General features: G+C 45.3%; 1 protein-coding gene across 1 annotated transcript in view; it reads right to left on the bottom strand.

Annotated features, from left to right (window-relative positions):
- Nucleotides 1–13,854, bottom strand: part of SCUBE1 (signal peptide, CUB domain and EGF like domain containing 1) — a 228,838-nt gene that overhangs the window by 58,061 nt on the left and 156,923 nt on the right. Inside the window, exon 10 of the mRNA XM_026864497.1 lies at nucleotides 7,645–7,761. Coding sequence (XP_026720298.1) covers nucleotides 7,645–7,761 — 117 coding nt within the window. The remainder of the gene's footprint in view (nucleotides 1–7,644; nucleotides 7,762–13,854) is intronic.

Genomic DNA, 13,854 nt, shown 5'->3' with positions numbered 1-13,854 from the left:
ACTGCTCCATTAACTACCTAAATTCTCTTAAAGATGTGACATGGAAGTAAACGGCCATTTCAGGTGCCGCAGTTATCAAGGGAAATGTAATCAAAAGAAAAGGGAATAATGCAGGCAGGTCTCTGCCCTTTCTGGCTTTGCCAGACATCACTGCTGCTTGCAACCGGTGACCGACATTTCCACTGCCATTTGCTGGTACCACAGCACTCTGCCTGCAGGGGAGGTGAGGACTGCTAGGAACCTGCTTCATTTGAGCCTATTCCTTCACACTGTTTGCGTGTCTGGTTTTACCCTTTTTTTTTTTTGAGAGCACTGGAAAATGCTAATGGGTCAGAACACGTACCTGTCTAATGTGGGGGAAGCTAAAGTGACCTCTTCACACGTGTTAAAATCTTCATGCTGCTAGAGAAAGGTGAGCTGGAAAAAGCTCTTTTTATATGTCCCAGGACCTGCCCTGGGTGCCAGTACAACACCCCCTGACAGCACCACCAGGCACCAGCACTCCTTCTGCTGTGAGGAGTATCCCAGGGAGGGGCTGCGGACGGCAGAGGCACAGAAGGCTGCAGATCTCAAGGAGCAGTCAGGCTGCTATGAGCAGTTTGCCCCTGTGAGCAACCTCGAGAAGTTTAAACTCTAGAAGAGATCATTTACATTCCTTTTCATTTAAAATGCTGATGTATGTGAATGAATTCAGCAGGGACCACAATTACAGCTTTACGGCACAGCATCTTGGTGATTCTAACGCAGTGCGTTCCTTGAAGTTGTGCAGAAGCTAAATACCTAAACGCTGTGGCTTTAGCAGGGAACTCAGGTTACCGTTCAGCATGCTACTTTAGTGATGTCTTCCCTAATGCTTCCTGTGCATTTATGAAAAAGTTATGTATACCTCTGGTAAAACGATGGTCTCACTTGAACAGAAGCCCAAGAATTTTCTGTGGCAATCTAACTCAGAAAACCTTGTATTTGGGTGAGCACTTTCAAGGATGTCTCTTTATAGCTAAGGAAGAAAAACAGAACAGTGCCCAAACCAAAAAAAGAAAAAAAAAATTTCATTCACAGAAATTAATTTATGCTGTCCTGCATTCGCCTCTTGGTGGAGAAGATCTGCTCCAAACCTACAGAGCTGATTCTAAAGGCGCTGAGACATTTACATGATGTGAAAAACGTGGTCATGGGTGCCACTACAGTTCTATCTGCCTTGCTGTAAACTGGACTCCTGCACATATTTTACAGAGGTTATCTTGCACAGGGGTATATTTTACTGTCAAACTTTTACTGGCATGTAAAAAAATGTCAAATTCATCAGAGATATTAACCAAAGAGAACCTGGATTCATCACAGGTGATTACTCCTACTGAGAAAACTTCCCCTTTTAAGGCAGTCCGTGAAAACAGGTACCCCTCAGACTTATCCAATCAGTCACAGCCTCAGAACTCAAGCAAGCTAATAGGTGATGGACCAAATTAACAACTGCACCTTACTAATAATAAGCAATAAAAATAACCTGCAACTCCTTCTGGTGTTCCTTTCTAAAAAAAAAGAGGAAACGTTTTCAGTTTTATATGGATTGATTGGGACTGACAAGATGGAATCTGAAAGCTTTAGTCAATTTAATCCAATTTAGAGAAAAAACCTAAACCAAATTTTAAGTAATTTTGACTAATGGAATGATGGACAAAATCATAACTGTTCACAGATATTCTGTAGCCAGGAAATGAAGCCAAATTGGCCAGCTAAACTGTTCATTGTGAGCTTTTCACTCAGTGTTAGTGTGTTCTGAATGAAAAGAGAGGAAAGCCTTCAACATCTGAGTCATTTTCTCGTCCCAAAGTGATGTCAAGCGTTAATTCTAAACATTTAATTTAATGAAACCTTTCAGTTCATATTTAACAAAACATGACATTTTGCTTCACTGAAACTCGTTCTGTAACTCCTTCCTCACAGAAACAATCCCATTTTCAAAATTTAATTTACTTGCAGGGTTTAAATTTCTGTACCCAAAACCAATTTTAAAAGAATTTTCCTGCTGTAATAGGCTGCAATTATAAAAGATGAAAAAGAGAAATTCCCTAATAAAGCCAATGCAAAAATTGCCTTTTATGTCAATAAACTTTGATTCAGTTTGTTGACTGAGGCTGTTCACTAGTCTCTGTGCTCCTGCTCTTCTTTTCTCGATTGCTTAACGATCAGCGGGGCTGTTGGACAAACCGTTCAACACGAAGGCATTTCTGCGGCTCCCACTGCAGCACAGTCAAGTATTTAAGCATGTAAGTGCCACATTTCTTTGCTGCATCTGAATGCAAAAGGATGGGGGCCTGTTCAAGAGCACACCCCATTGCTGGGTAACCATGACAATGAGACAGCAGGAAGGAGAAATGTTTGCCTAAACAGCATCCAGTCACATAACCCCAGCGTAACACTGCCCCGGTTAAACAATATGCCAGAGGGCTGAGTAGGGCTTACTCGGTGTTGCACGGTAACTAGAACACCCCATCTCAGGGTGGAGATGTGCAGAGACCTGTCTGTCTCCTAAATCCACGTCCACGGGGTCACCTGAGCTTGGCAAAGATCTACTCGGGCACATGAATGACTGCTGCTGCCTTCAGCCACAGCTGGTGGCAGACTACCAGCAAACACCATATTGCTACTAAAAGCTCTGCACTGTAGCCCAGAGGGAATCCACCTCCCCCAGATCCCACTGCGAAGCTCCCCCCGAAAGCAGAACAGAAACCGGGCTGAAAGAACAATACACCTGCTGTTACAAACACCCCCGGGGCGCTGGCGGGTGAGGGGGCCCTTTACAGAGGTTTATGGAAAAGCCGTATCGGAGATGTGGCTTTGCTCCATAACCCCGAGACACCCCGTGATGCTTCCCTCTCCTGCTCGCAAATCCGGCCTCTGGTCCGGGGGGTGCAGCGGGTGCACCCCGTGCCGATCCTGTGCCCCGGGGAGCTGCGGCACCGCGGGGTGCTGGGGGCACGCTCTCCTCCCACCCCTGCGGCAGCGAGGGAGCACATCCCACGTTTTCCAGTGCCGGGGCCTGTGGCCATTCCCCCTGCTCTAACCCACCCCTGGAGAGCCCCCGAGCAAGCCCCCGTCCCTCAGGTGCCCCCACAGCCTTGGCGGGCCCTTCCCCGGGCTCAGCCGCCCTGGGCACACCAGCCCTGGAGCGTTGGATCCACTCTGGCAGCTGGATTTACACAACCTTCAGAAGCTCTGCTAAATTTAATCTAGTCTGACTTCACTCCTTCTGAATCCCACAAGCTTTTTTGCAAATAAGTCTCTTGCTTTATCAGCTACGTAATTTGTATTTAATATAATTAAAACGCTCAAGTGATGAATCTTCTCGCCGCGGGCAGATGGAGCTGGCTGCACGAGAGGGCACTCAGCGGGAAGGAGGCACAGAAACCAAGCAGCAAGGCAGCCAGGGACCACACCACCCTTGATAAGCACAATACAGGGGATATTAAAAAGTGGGTAGGAGGCAATGAACAATGAGCACCCTGGGCCACTGTGTCTTGTAATCCTCCGGCTCCCTCGGGGTCTGCTTCAGCTGCTGTGTGGGAGGACTCGGTGGGCATTTGAGGAGAGGAACTACACTGCCCTGTCGTGTGTAGCACAACTGACAGCATGTAGTGATCTCAGCATCAAGCTGGGATCACCCAGTTACAACGGCAGGAGAAATTAAATAGCATTAATTAGAGGGAGAATATGGAACTCTTTCTGCCTGGGATGTGTCTCGTCTCTTAGCTGACATAAAGCCCCTGGGCTTTGGCTTATTAAGAGCCAAGTTGGTGGGAAAGCTGAAGGGAAGCAAGGAGCATTCGCCGTTGTGTGCCAACCCAGCTGAGAAGGCTTGAGTTTGAGACTGACTTTTAAAGAACAGCAAGAGGTTAATGACGTTTTACCCCAGCCACCAGTAATGCATCTGGAGGTGCCTCTATCTAGACCACAGACAGCACTTCTGCTCTGATTTCGCTATGAGATCAGGTAAGTAACATACGTAAGGGAAAAATATCAGAGATCAAACAGAATTTGTTCAGCTTCCAGAAACCAAAACAACCTTCTGCCACGGTAGCCTTCCTACTGGCCACATTCCACACTAAAACCTTATCCACAACAACTTTTTTTCCCTATTTTGTCCACATTTGATGTAAGCCAGACTGCACTCTGCCTTAACACGGGGAGCTTGGTTCTTCGGGGTACAGTGAACTGTCATTTCCCACGGAGCCCATGAAAGAGGCCACGGGCAAAACTCCTGCAGGTAGGTCCCTTGTACCGCTTGGAAATCGCTTTCCTGTGCCCTCCATTCCCTGATGCGTTGGGAAAGGGCCAGATCCTGGCTCAGTTCTGTACTCGGTGATCTGAATCCAGCCCAGCTTTTACAACAGAACTACAGAATATTAAATATGATACTGCAAACAAAGTGTAGCTAGTTACATTTAATAGGGTTTATTTGCCATCTTTTGGCAAATTAAGCATGTTTGCATATACTCTTTCTTAAAAAATTGCCTTTCCTTTTGCATGTATACTTGCCTTTTTTCTAGTAAACAGTTAATGAAATTCCAAACTACTAAACAAAAACCTGTGAACATTTTGGACAGTAAACTGTTTTTCCCATTATATGTCTATACAATGCCTAAACCAGACTAGTCCTGATTTTTGAACAGAACCATCTAGGAATTTTTGCTATTTAGAAAACTAATATTTTTATTTATTTCATTAATTTTAAAATAAAAATGTTATTTAATTTACCCAATTTCCTTGTGCAAAATATGGGAGAAAAGTGGCAACAGATTTCTGTAAAATACCAGTATGGTAAAAGCACACTATTGAGGAAATCACCTAGGAGTGAGGTAGAATTACAGATTAATAAGTTACACAGTGTCCACCTTGGAGTACTCAAAAGTTCAGATGCTTCTTTGAGTCTTATTTAAGCCTCCTGACTCTAAGCAACTACATCATTCCAAATAGTAGCTGCACTATGTAAAATGTCTTAGCGAGGAAGATGCCAAAATGGGACTGAAAAACCATACACCTTCCAATAAAAACATTATTTTTGGTCAGCATTATTTGCTAAATTCAACCAAAATATATTAATCATTTTGCTCAACCCACAATTGCATTTTTGGGTTAATATATTAATTATCCCTCCAACTTCTCTCAGCTTCTCTTCATTTCATTTTTCTCTCTGCTTTCCTTTAATAGATACTGGCATATCCCTCTCCCATGGTTAGAAACAGAACCTCTCTTAAGAAGCTGCAGTGAAAGACCTCCCTTGGCGATGCTGTGAGACTCCATGGACTTGAGCCCTGCTCTGCTCCGGGAATCCAGGGTGTGACGGCTGCCCGGCCCCCGAGGACGCTCTACCGGGCACCCCTGGTAACCCACCGTGCTGACGGCGCCGGCGTACGGCTCCAGCTGGAGGGGACAAGGAACCGCCCGCAGGAGAAATCGTGGGCCAGTCCAGCCAGGGAGAGCAACCAGGAGAGCAACGACAGGAGAGCAACGACAGGAGAGCAACGACAGGAGAGCAACCACAGGAGAGCAACCACAGGAGAGCGCTTGAGCTGATCACGCTTCTCTTTCACTTGGACAGAGCTCACAGGTAGGAACATGCACACGGCATCCCCCCACCTCAGCCTTCTCCAGGCGTGACCTGTAAGCAAGAGGAGCCCCACCACAACCCCCACTTTTGCACCCAGCAGATGTAAACCCCAGAGAGGCGTCTCGAGCGAGAGCTGCCTGCCAAAGCTGTGGGAGAAGCTCCACCGGGCAGTTTAAGTGCAGGACCCTTTGTGTACAGGCTTAACTAGGAAGTTACTGTAGCCTCAGGGAAGCAGAATCTAGCCCAGAAATCTCAGCGCAATACACCAGATAAATATTATTAATTACAGATAAATGCAAAACACATATTTTACCATCTTATGATGAAGAGTGTTTCCTAAAGTAAATAAAGGTTAAAAATAAATGGCCTGGTTGGTTGGTTAAACCATGTCAGTTAATTTCCAGTTGCTCCTTATTTTAAGAAAGAAGAAAGAATCTGCAGCATCATAAAAATACAGGTTCTGTTTCTTATATTTTCTTCTCATAAAAAAGGGGAAAAGAGTTAGGGTATTTGGTTTGAGGATCAGTTGAATATTTCATTTTGTCTGTAACACTAATAATAGACTTGATTATTATATAAATATTGTTTCGTATTAGTTCTATGGCCAAACTTCTAAATTTAGAATTAATCATTTTTTTTCATGATGCAGTTTCAATAATAAACATTATGATCCAGTCTAGGTGTATGTTATGGTACTAAAATGCCTCCTTTTTAAGCTCTCGGTGGAGTCACTGTTACTGCTCTGCTATGGCTTAGCTAGTCTGCCTGTAAAAATGAAGATTTATTTTTATGTGGCTTGAACTAAACCGACTGATTTTTGATGTGTGCTCACCCTTAACTATTAACATTGTGTGCAATGGCAGTTTAAATGTTTTATTTTCAAATAAACAGGCAAATGGACTGTTATTTCTATAAATACTAACAGGATCATGCCCAAGCACTGGGATTTTTCAGCCTGAAGCAAGAGGAAACCACACATTTTCTGTTTATTTTTGTGGGTTTTACTATTTTAAGTAACATCAAGCCCTGGACTGAAGATATTCTGACATTTCTGGTTACTTTGAAGGAAAAAAGTCCCAACAGTTTCTTAGCAAGTTAGGTCAGCTCATGCTAAGTCACCGAGTGATAAAAAAAGCATTCCCTGTGACAAGAGCACACGCAGTGTCCTCCTGGCTGGGCACCACCGAGGCTCTTGCAAGGAGCTCCCGAGAAGCCCGCGGGGAGAGGGGACAACGGCCGATGGAGGGGCTGGTCCCACTCACACCACCCAGCTCCTGGCCTGCGTGGGGCCGCTGGGGCTCTGCAGGGGAACGCGAGAACTGTCCCTGTCCCCTTAACTGAGAACAGATGCCGACAGCGGTATCAGATGCTCTTTTCTCTTCTCCCTTCCCCTGACCTCAGTTTTAACACGCTAATGAAGGACAAAACACCCCGGTTCTTGTGCTGCCTTTGGAACAGGGGTCAGGCTTAGCTCATGGCTCAGACCTGAGCACTGGTAAACGTTGGTTTGGTTCCCCTTGCAGCTGGCTCCTTTTGTTTTGAAGGGCAGAAGTGGACAATTGTCTGGGGGTTTTTGAGCAATATTTCTGCCTCTTTTGCTTGGCTTCACTTAGTGATAACCAGTTGATTATCTGCAGGTAACACAGTACTGCTGGAGAACTTTAACTCGCTTTTTGAATGGACAAATTCAGGTACCACTGGATGGCTGGAGTGTTACGGGGTACCAGGCTGTCCTTTGAAACGGAAGGCTTTCCGCAGCCCAGAGCTCTTCCTTAAATCTCCGGTCAGTCTGAAACAGTTTGACCTCTGTATCTCATTGCTTTGCAGTAATAAAACCCTCTAATAAATAAAGAGAAAAATGACTGAAATAGGTAAATACGGAAAAATTAGGGCAGCAGAAAGCTAATGAACTCAGTTGCAATCACTGTGCCAGTATTGCCTTAACTTAAAAGTATTGATTAAATAACCGACTATTTACATCTTGTAGTGGAGCTGCTGAAGGCAAATGATGCATGGCAAAGCAAACAGAAGCTGACCTTTGCACGTTTTCCCATCAGGCTGCAGGGTAAATCCAACAGGGCAACTGCAGCGGACCCCTGTCGCCGTGTCCTTGCAAGTCCGGTCACAGCCTCCGTTATTGACAGCACATGTTTCTGCAGGATGAGAGAGAAAGAGAGACAGAGAGAGGGAGAAAGGGAGTGTAATGAAATGTTCTGGGGGAGGGGAGAGGCACCGACTCCTCGGGGCAGCATCCCAACGTTACAAAGCAATCTAGGTTAGGCAAGCCCGCTGCAGCTTTCAGGGTCCTCAGGGCCCACGTACTGGTTTGGACTGGTAAATCATTTCCACAAGCCGTGATTTCTTTCTCCCCCCAAACTGGTCTTTTTATTTATTATATTTAGTTAGTGCTTTTGAACTGCCTTAGACAACAGGATGGGTTATTACATATGAAACAAGTTTAAAAAGAAAAAAAAGTGATTGCCTTTAAAAGCAGAACCAAACATTCAGTCTGTTTCGTATCAGTCAATGTCCATCCGAGGCTTTTTAAGGTTCATTTTTTTAAATGATGCTGTAGGCATAATGAACTTTAAAAAGCAGCAGAAAGCAAAGCAGAGTGCTAGACTTGGAACTGAGAATTTAAAATCCTTAGTTAAGAAAGAGTTAATGGAAAATGAACTACATATATCACTTTGACAAGAATCTACATGCCCAATCTGTTCTTACTGAACTACAAGCAAAAGGCATCTGGGTTTTGTCCACTTAAAGCTTTTTGCAAATTGAAAGGAGTTTGGAGTGGGTGGGAGGGCATAATTGAGGTCACTGAACCCATTCCAAGCTGTGTCATTGAAATTTCCCAGTGCTTGTAGTATGTAGAAGGGTGGCTGGGCAAACACAGGCAAGAGAAAGCTGCAATACTTCTGAGCTTTTACAACAGTGGGCAATGACTGCGAGGTACCGCTACGTTAAGAAAAAAATCTTCAACTTCATTACAGAAAAAGCAAAAACCCCTCCCTCGTTGCCATTCTTTTCTGTTACTCGTGTGTGCACATGCGCACACCGGACACACGCACACATACCCACACACACATCCAGAAAACAGATAAAAGGCAAGAGAAATGATTAACTTCACTTTGATCCAGAGAGTAGAGAGGATGTAAGGATGCCAATTCACCCCGTCAGTTTGAACTATGCGTTTATCTGAAAAGTATTTACTTCAGAGAGCAAGTCCCTTTAATAGTATCTTTTTCAGTTGCTCTGGCTTTGATTAAATTACACACACCCCCCCCCTGCCCCCCAAGACTGCCATTATTCTGCTCAGCTCACCTCATTCTGGCTTTCCCTAAAGAGGCTTTGTCATTACTTACTCAGATTTACAGACTCCTAGTGCTGCATATTCACAGTCTGTGGCACAATTGTACCCTGTGGACAGGGTCTGACAATAAGCTCTAGGCTATGCTAATCGGGAATTGCCTCAGAACAGTACACTGATCAAAAATTATTTACACAGAACAGAAAGGGCTTTATCTTCCAATTGACTAGTACTAAAAGATTCTTATTTTAAAGTAGCCTCTACTAATGCCCTCAAGGTGAACTTAGACTGGCCTTTTGGAGGGACTTCACTGCTTCAAAATAAAAGTGTAACTGTTGTTTTTTCTTCCTTTTGCGCAGGCACAGACCTCTACATCAGCTGTGAAATACGCTGCTGGCACTTCTGAACAACCTGAAAGCGAGGGCCTGGGGCACACGTGCATTCACAGCACGGGACAGGACTCCGCTGTCCGTCCCCACTCCCGCACGCTCTACCAGATAGATTTTAGGGGGTTTATGCCATGTGTGCTATGTAACATCATAATGTAGAGAAAGCCATCAGTATACAAATGGATCTGCCTAGAACTGCCAGCAAGCACAGCTAGCAAATGGATGGGACAGCTCTCTGAAAATGGAGCTGAGTCTGCAACTCCTTTTCAGATGGAGTTCTTGCTCATCTCAGGCATGACCTGTAGGACAAGTTAGCTGCTTAAGTAATACCGTTCTGATTTTCATTCGCTCCCCTGGGAAGGGCTGTTCATAGAATCAGAGGCTGACACTGCTGCTTGAAGAATTCTTCTGTCAGTGACGGTGCTGCGTTTCCATCTGTATGTGAATGCGTGTCTGGGTCCTCACAGCCCAACAGATCAAGTGATTTTGTTTCAGAGAAGGGAAAATGTTTCAGGTCATTTAAAACTTTTTACTTGGGTACAGTTTAATGGGAGGATGATTTGCCAGGAGTAAAGAGTTAAGGTTAAAATCCAGGAAAAAGTGCTGAAGATGTACGTTTGGCATGGCACTGGGAAGAGCACTAAATCTTACATCAGCAGATTAACTCTGGCGTGTGAAGAGTCCTTTATTGCAGTTCATCAACACGAGATGAACATAAGCAGCAATATTTTTGCTTTCTGGATGACATCCAGTGAAAATGAATAGACACAACAATTTTTTTTCCCATGGCATGGATGACTGGATCTATAGGGTAAGGGTCATTCAGTGAGCAAGAGTTATTTCTGTGTATAAATAGAGGGAATCAAGCCAGCTTTTCTTATTTTCACAGAGATTTAGTAGAACAAACCAAAAAGGATAAATACCCTTCAACCTTCCTGGTGACTCTGACTTTAATACACAACGACCTCTAACAGAATGAAGATCCAAGTGAGCAGGCAGACGTCTGACAGTACCTCTAACACTTTGGATAATTGGAGAGATGTATTGATGAAATTCCTTAAACTCAAGGTCGTGAGAAAACGTTGGTAAAGGAAAGCGAATGTGGCTCACAGAATGTGGGAAAGGAGGATTACAAACTATGCCAAATAGAATAGCTGAGGCCTACCCACACCCTCAACCAACGTGTGTCACCACCTGCCTTCCTGTTAGAAATGACTTCAACTCATTCTTCACCCCACCACTACCAAATCTTAGCATATATTTGAAATGCAAATACAAGTTTTAGGTCTCAAATAAAGAGCAGAAGCCAATTACGTATTTCCATGCGATCATGCTGGAGGAACTATGCCTATATGGAAGGGGAAGAACAGATACTCCAAACCTGGATCAGATCTTCACGGTGATACTGATCCGATAGACCGTTTTCCACTGTTTTTTCCACTGTTTTTGCACCCCAGCACAAGAAAGACATGGACATACTACAGCAAATTCAGCAGAGGTCTACTGAGATCATATTCAGGGGGCTGGAGCCCCTGATGAGGCTGAGAATCTCAGAAGCTCAGAGGAGATCTTATTCTGTCGGCAGCTAACTAATAGGACAGTATAAAGAAGGTGGAAGAAGGCTTTTCTTGGAAGTGCACAGTGGACAGACAAGGGGCAACAAACAGAAGCTGGAATATGGGAAATTCCAGCTTGATACAACATAAAAAATTTTCAGCATGACAGTGGCCAAACGCAGGAACGGGTTAGCAAGGAGGCTGTGGAATCTACACCCCTGGAGATGCTCAAAACTCAACTGGACACAGCCCTGAGCGCCCTGGTAGAGTGGCCCTGGCTTTGAGCAGGAGGCTGGATAAATGACCTCCAGAGTTCCCTTCCAACTTACCCGAGTCAGTGATTCCATGAAACATTCACATAGTTTACAGAAGCTTTCACTTTATTTCTGACAAAGAATACTGGCAGAGAAGAAGGAGAAGGGAAACCCCATGAACACAGGAAGAAGCATGTCAGATTCAAGGTCACAGTTCATATCTATGCAGTATCTTAAACTCAAGGTCTCTTTGGACTCTGAGACATTCAGATCACTGACAGGTATCTGGTACATGTAGTATCACCAATGATACTCAACGGGCAGGAGCTGTGGACTCCCTCAAGGGCAGAGAGGCCTTACAGGGAGATCTGGATAGACCAGAGAGCCGGGCAATCGCCAGCTGTATGAAATTTAACAAAAGCACATGCCCCACTGTGCACCTGGGATGGGCTAAGCCTGCTTATATGTACAAACTGGGGGACAAGAGGATGGAAAGCAACCCCATGGAAAGAGATCTGGGGGGCTGGGTTTGACGGCAAGTTGAAGAGGAGTCAGCAGTGCGCCCTGGCAGCCAGAAGGGCCACGGAAGCATGGCAGCACAGCAAGGCAAGGGGAGGTGACTGTCCCACTGTGGCACCGGCGTGGCCCCACCTCGAGCACGGTGTGCAGCTTTGGGCACCAAGCTATCCGTGTGTCCTGAGGAGAATGACCAAGTGGTGAAAGGTCTTGAGGGCAAGACTTACAAGGAGTGGTTGAGGTCACTCGGCTTGTTCAGCCTGGAGAAGGGTGAGGGGCAACCTCACGGCAGTCTACAACTGCCTCCTTGGGGCAGCAGAGCAGGGGGTGCTGGTCTCTCTCTGGGGACCAGCAGTGGGACACGAGGAAATGGAATGAGGCTGTGCCAGGGGAAGTTCAGGCTGGACGTTAGGAAAAGGTTTTTCACTGCGAGGGTGGTCAGTCACTGGAAGAGGCGCCCAGGGAAGCAGTGATGGCACCAGGCCTGTCAGCGTGGAAGGAGCACCTGGACGACGTCTCAGCCACAGGGATTAGTGTCAGGTGGTGCTGCGAGGGGCAGGGAGTGGGACTTGATGATCCCCGTGGGCCCTTCCAACTCGAGACATTCTGTGATTCTATGGTATTTCCAACAGGAAATCCTCATGTTTGGAAAGCTGAAGCATGGAAGTAGGGACCTAAATTTCTTCCCTAGCTTCCCATAAGCTGCCGTGTCACCTTCGGCAAACTACGTGCACTGGAGTTCACAAGAAACACTGGTCTCATTGAAAACCAAGGCAGAACTTCCTATACACATAAGAGCTTCTGAAATTCATCGGCACACATGCTCTATAGATGTAAAATAGCACTGGTTTTATTCCTACCAATAGTATGGAAATTACTACCCATAGTACTGAAATTAAAAGCAAGACTTGACACTCCCCACTCTTCATTTACTTTTAGCCCTGATAATATTTATTCCTCTCTAAATGTAATTTTTTACAGGAACAAGAGAATTTAATCTTTTCTATCCACTCTTAAATTTCTTTAGATTAGCATAGTATGCAACAGAATTAATATGAAAAAGTGTTTTATGACAGACAAGTTGGTGTCTGTATTGTTTTAAGCAAGGTCAGTCATTTTGGATTGGCTTTAATTATGTTCTACTTAAAAAATTAATCCCATCAGCTCTGGAACGTGTGTATATAGCCACACCTGTATGCAGAGCTCTGCTTTGCCAGTCTCAGTCAGTCTGAAAACATCCGATAGACTGTTCAGTGTGATAAAAATTGGCTTAAGGAAATTTTCAAATTATTCTCTTAAAAAGATTAAAAACTTAAAGATGCTGTACATGGGTGTAAGGACTGAAAGGGACAAGTAACAAAGCGATCAACCACGTTTCTTAAGGAGACTTAAACCAAAAGCAGCTCCTTTGAGTGGCTGGCAAGAAACGCATCTCGGGAGGAGACAAGCACCCTCTTTGGACCGCGAGGTGTGATCCTGCCCACCAGAGGAGAAGGCTGAGCCAGTCACGAAGAGCCCTCAGGAAAAGATGTTGACTCTAACTTGGCTTGTCCAAGCACTGCCTACGAGCCCAGCTGCCCATCCGCAGTCGCTGGTACCTGCCTGCGAGCGGGCTGACCTGGGCTGCTGCATCCTGGGCACGGGGCGAGAGGAGGGTAGGGCACCTCTGCAAGGAGGAGGGCGATCAGACACGGGAACAAGCTGATGCTGATGTAACGAAGGCTGCGGGCTGCAAGCGGAATGGCGGCTGCAGAGCACTCCCTGGTTTAGCCAGGGCACCTGTGAGATACCTGGAGTCCCTCCGGCCACTTTTTCCTAATGAGGCGCCTGGGAAGGAATATTGCCTGGGAACTGGAGTGGCAGAAGGGTTAAACCACCACCAGTCTCTGCTCCTCAGCAGATGTGCTGTAAACTGCTACTGCGTCTGAACCAAGAGATAACCTGTTTACCTATCCTAAACACAGAAAAATGGGTTCACTTATCTGTGTTTAATTCACAGCAATACACAACCTGACTCTCTGGGCTATGTGTACAAGACAGGAAAACATATTTGAACAAGTGAAGAAAGATTAAGGATATCCGTGAAAGCAAGGCAAGTATCTGGCACTCCGTAAGTATGAACACTGAGAAACTGAAAAACACCATTAATGTTCATCACCTTGCTAGCTGTGCCAAGTTGCCAATCTCTCCTCATTTATTTTATGTCCTGCCCCTATTCCCA

The sequence above is a fragment of the Athene cunicularia genome (genome assembly GCF_003259725.1).
Source record: "Athene cunicularia isolate RWA chromosome 1 unlocalized genomic scaffold, athCun1 chr1_part2, whole genome shotgun sequence".
NCBI lineage: Eukaryota > Metazoa > Chordata > Aves > Strigiformes > Strigidae > Athene > Athene cunicularia.
The sequence above is the reverse complement of the archived record's forward strand: the minus strand, read 5'-3'. Positions and strand labels throughout refer to the sequence as shown.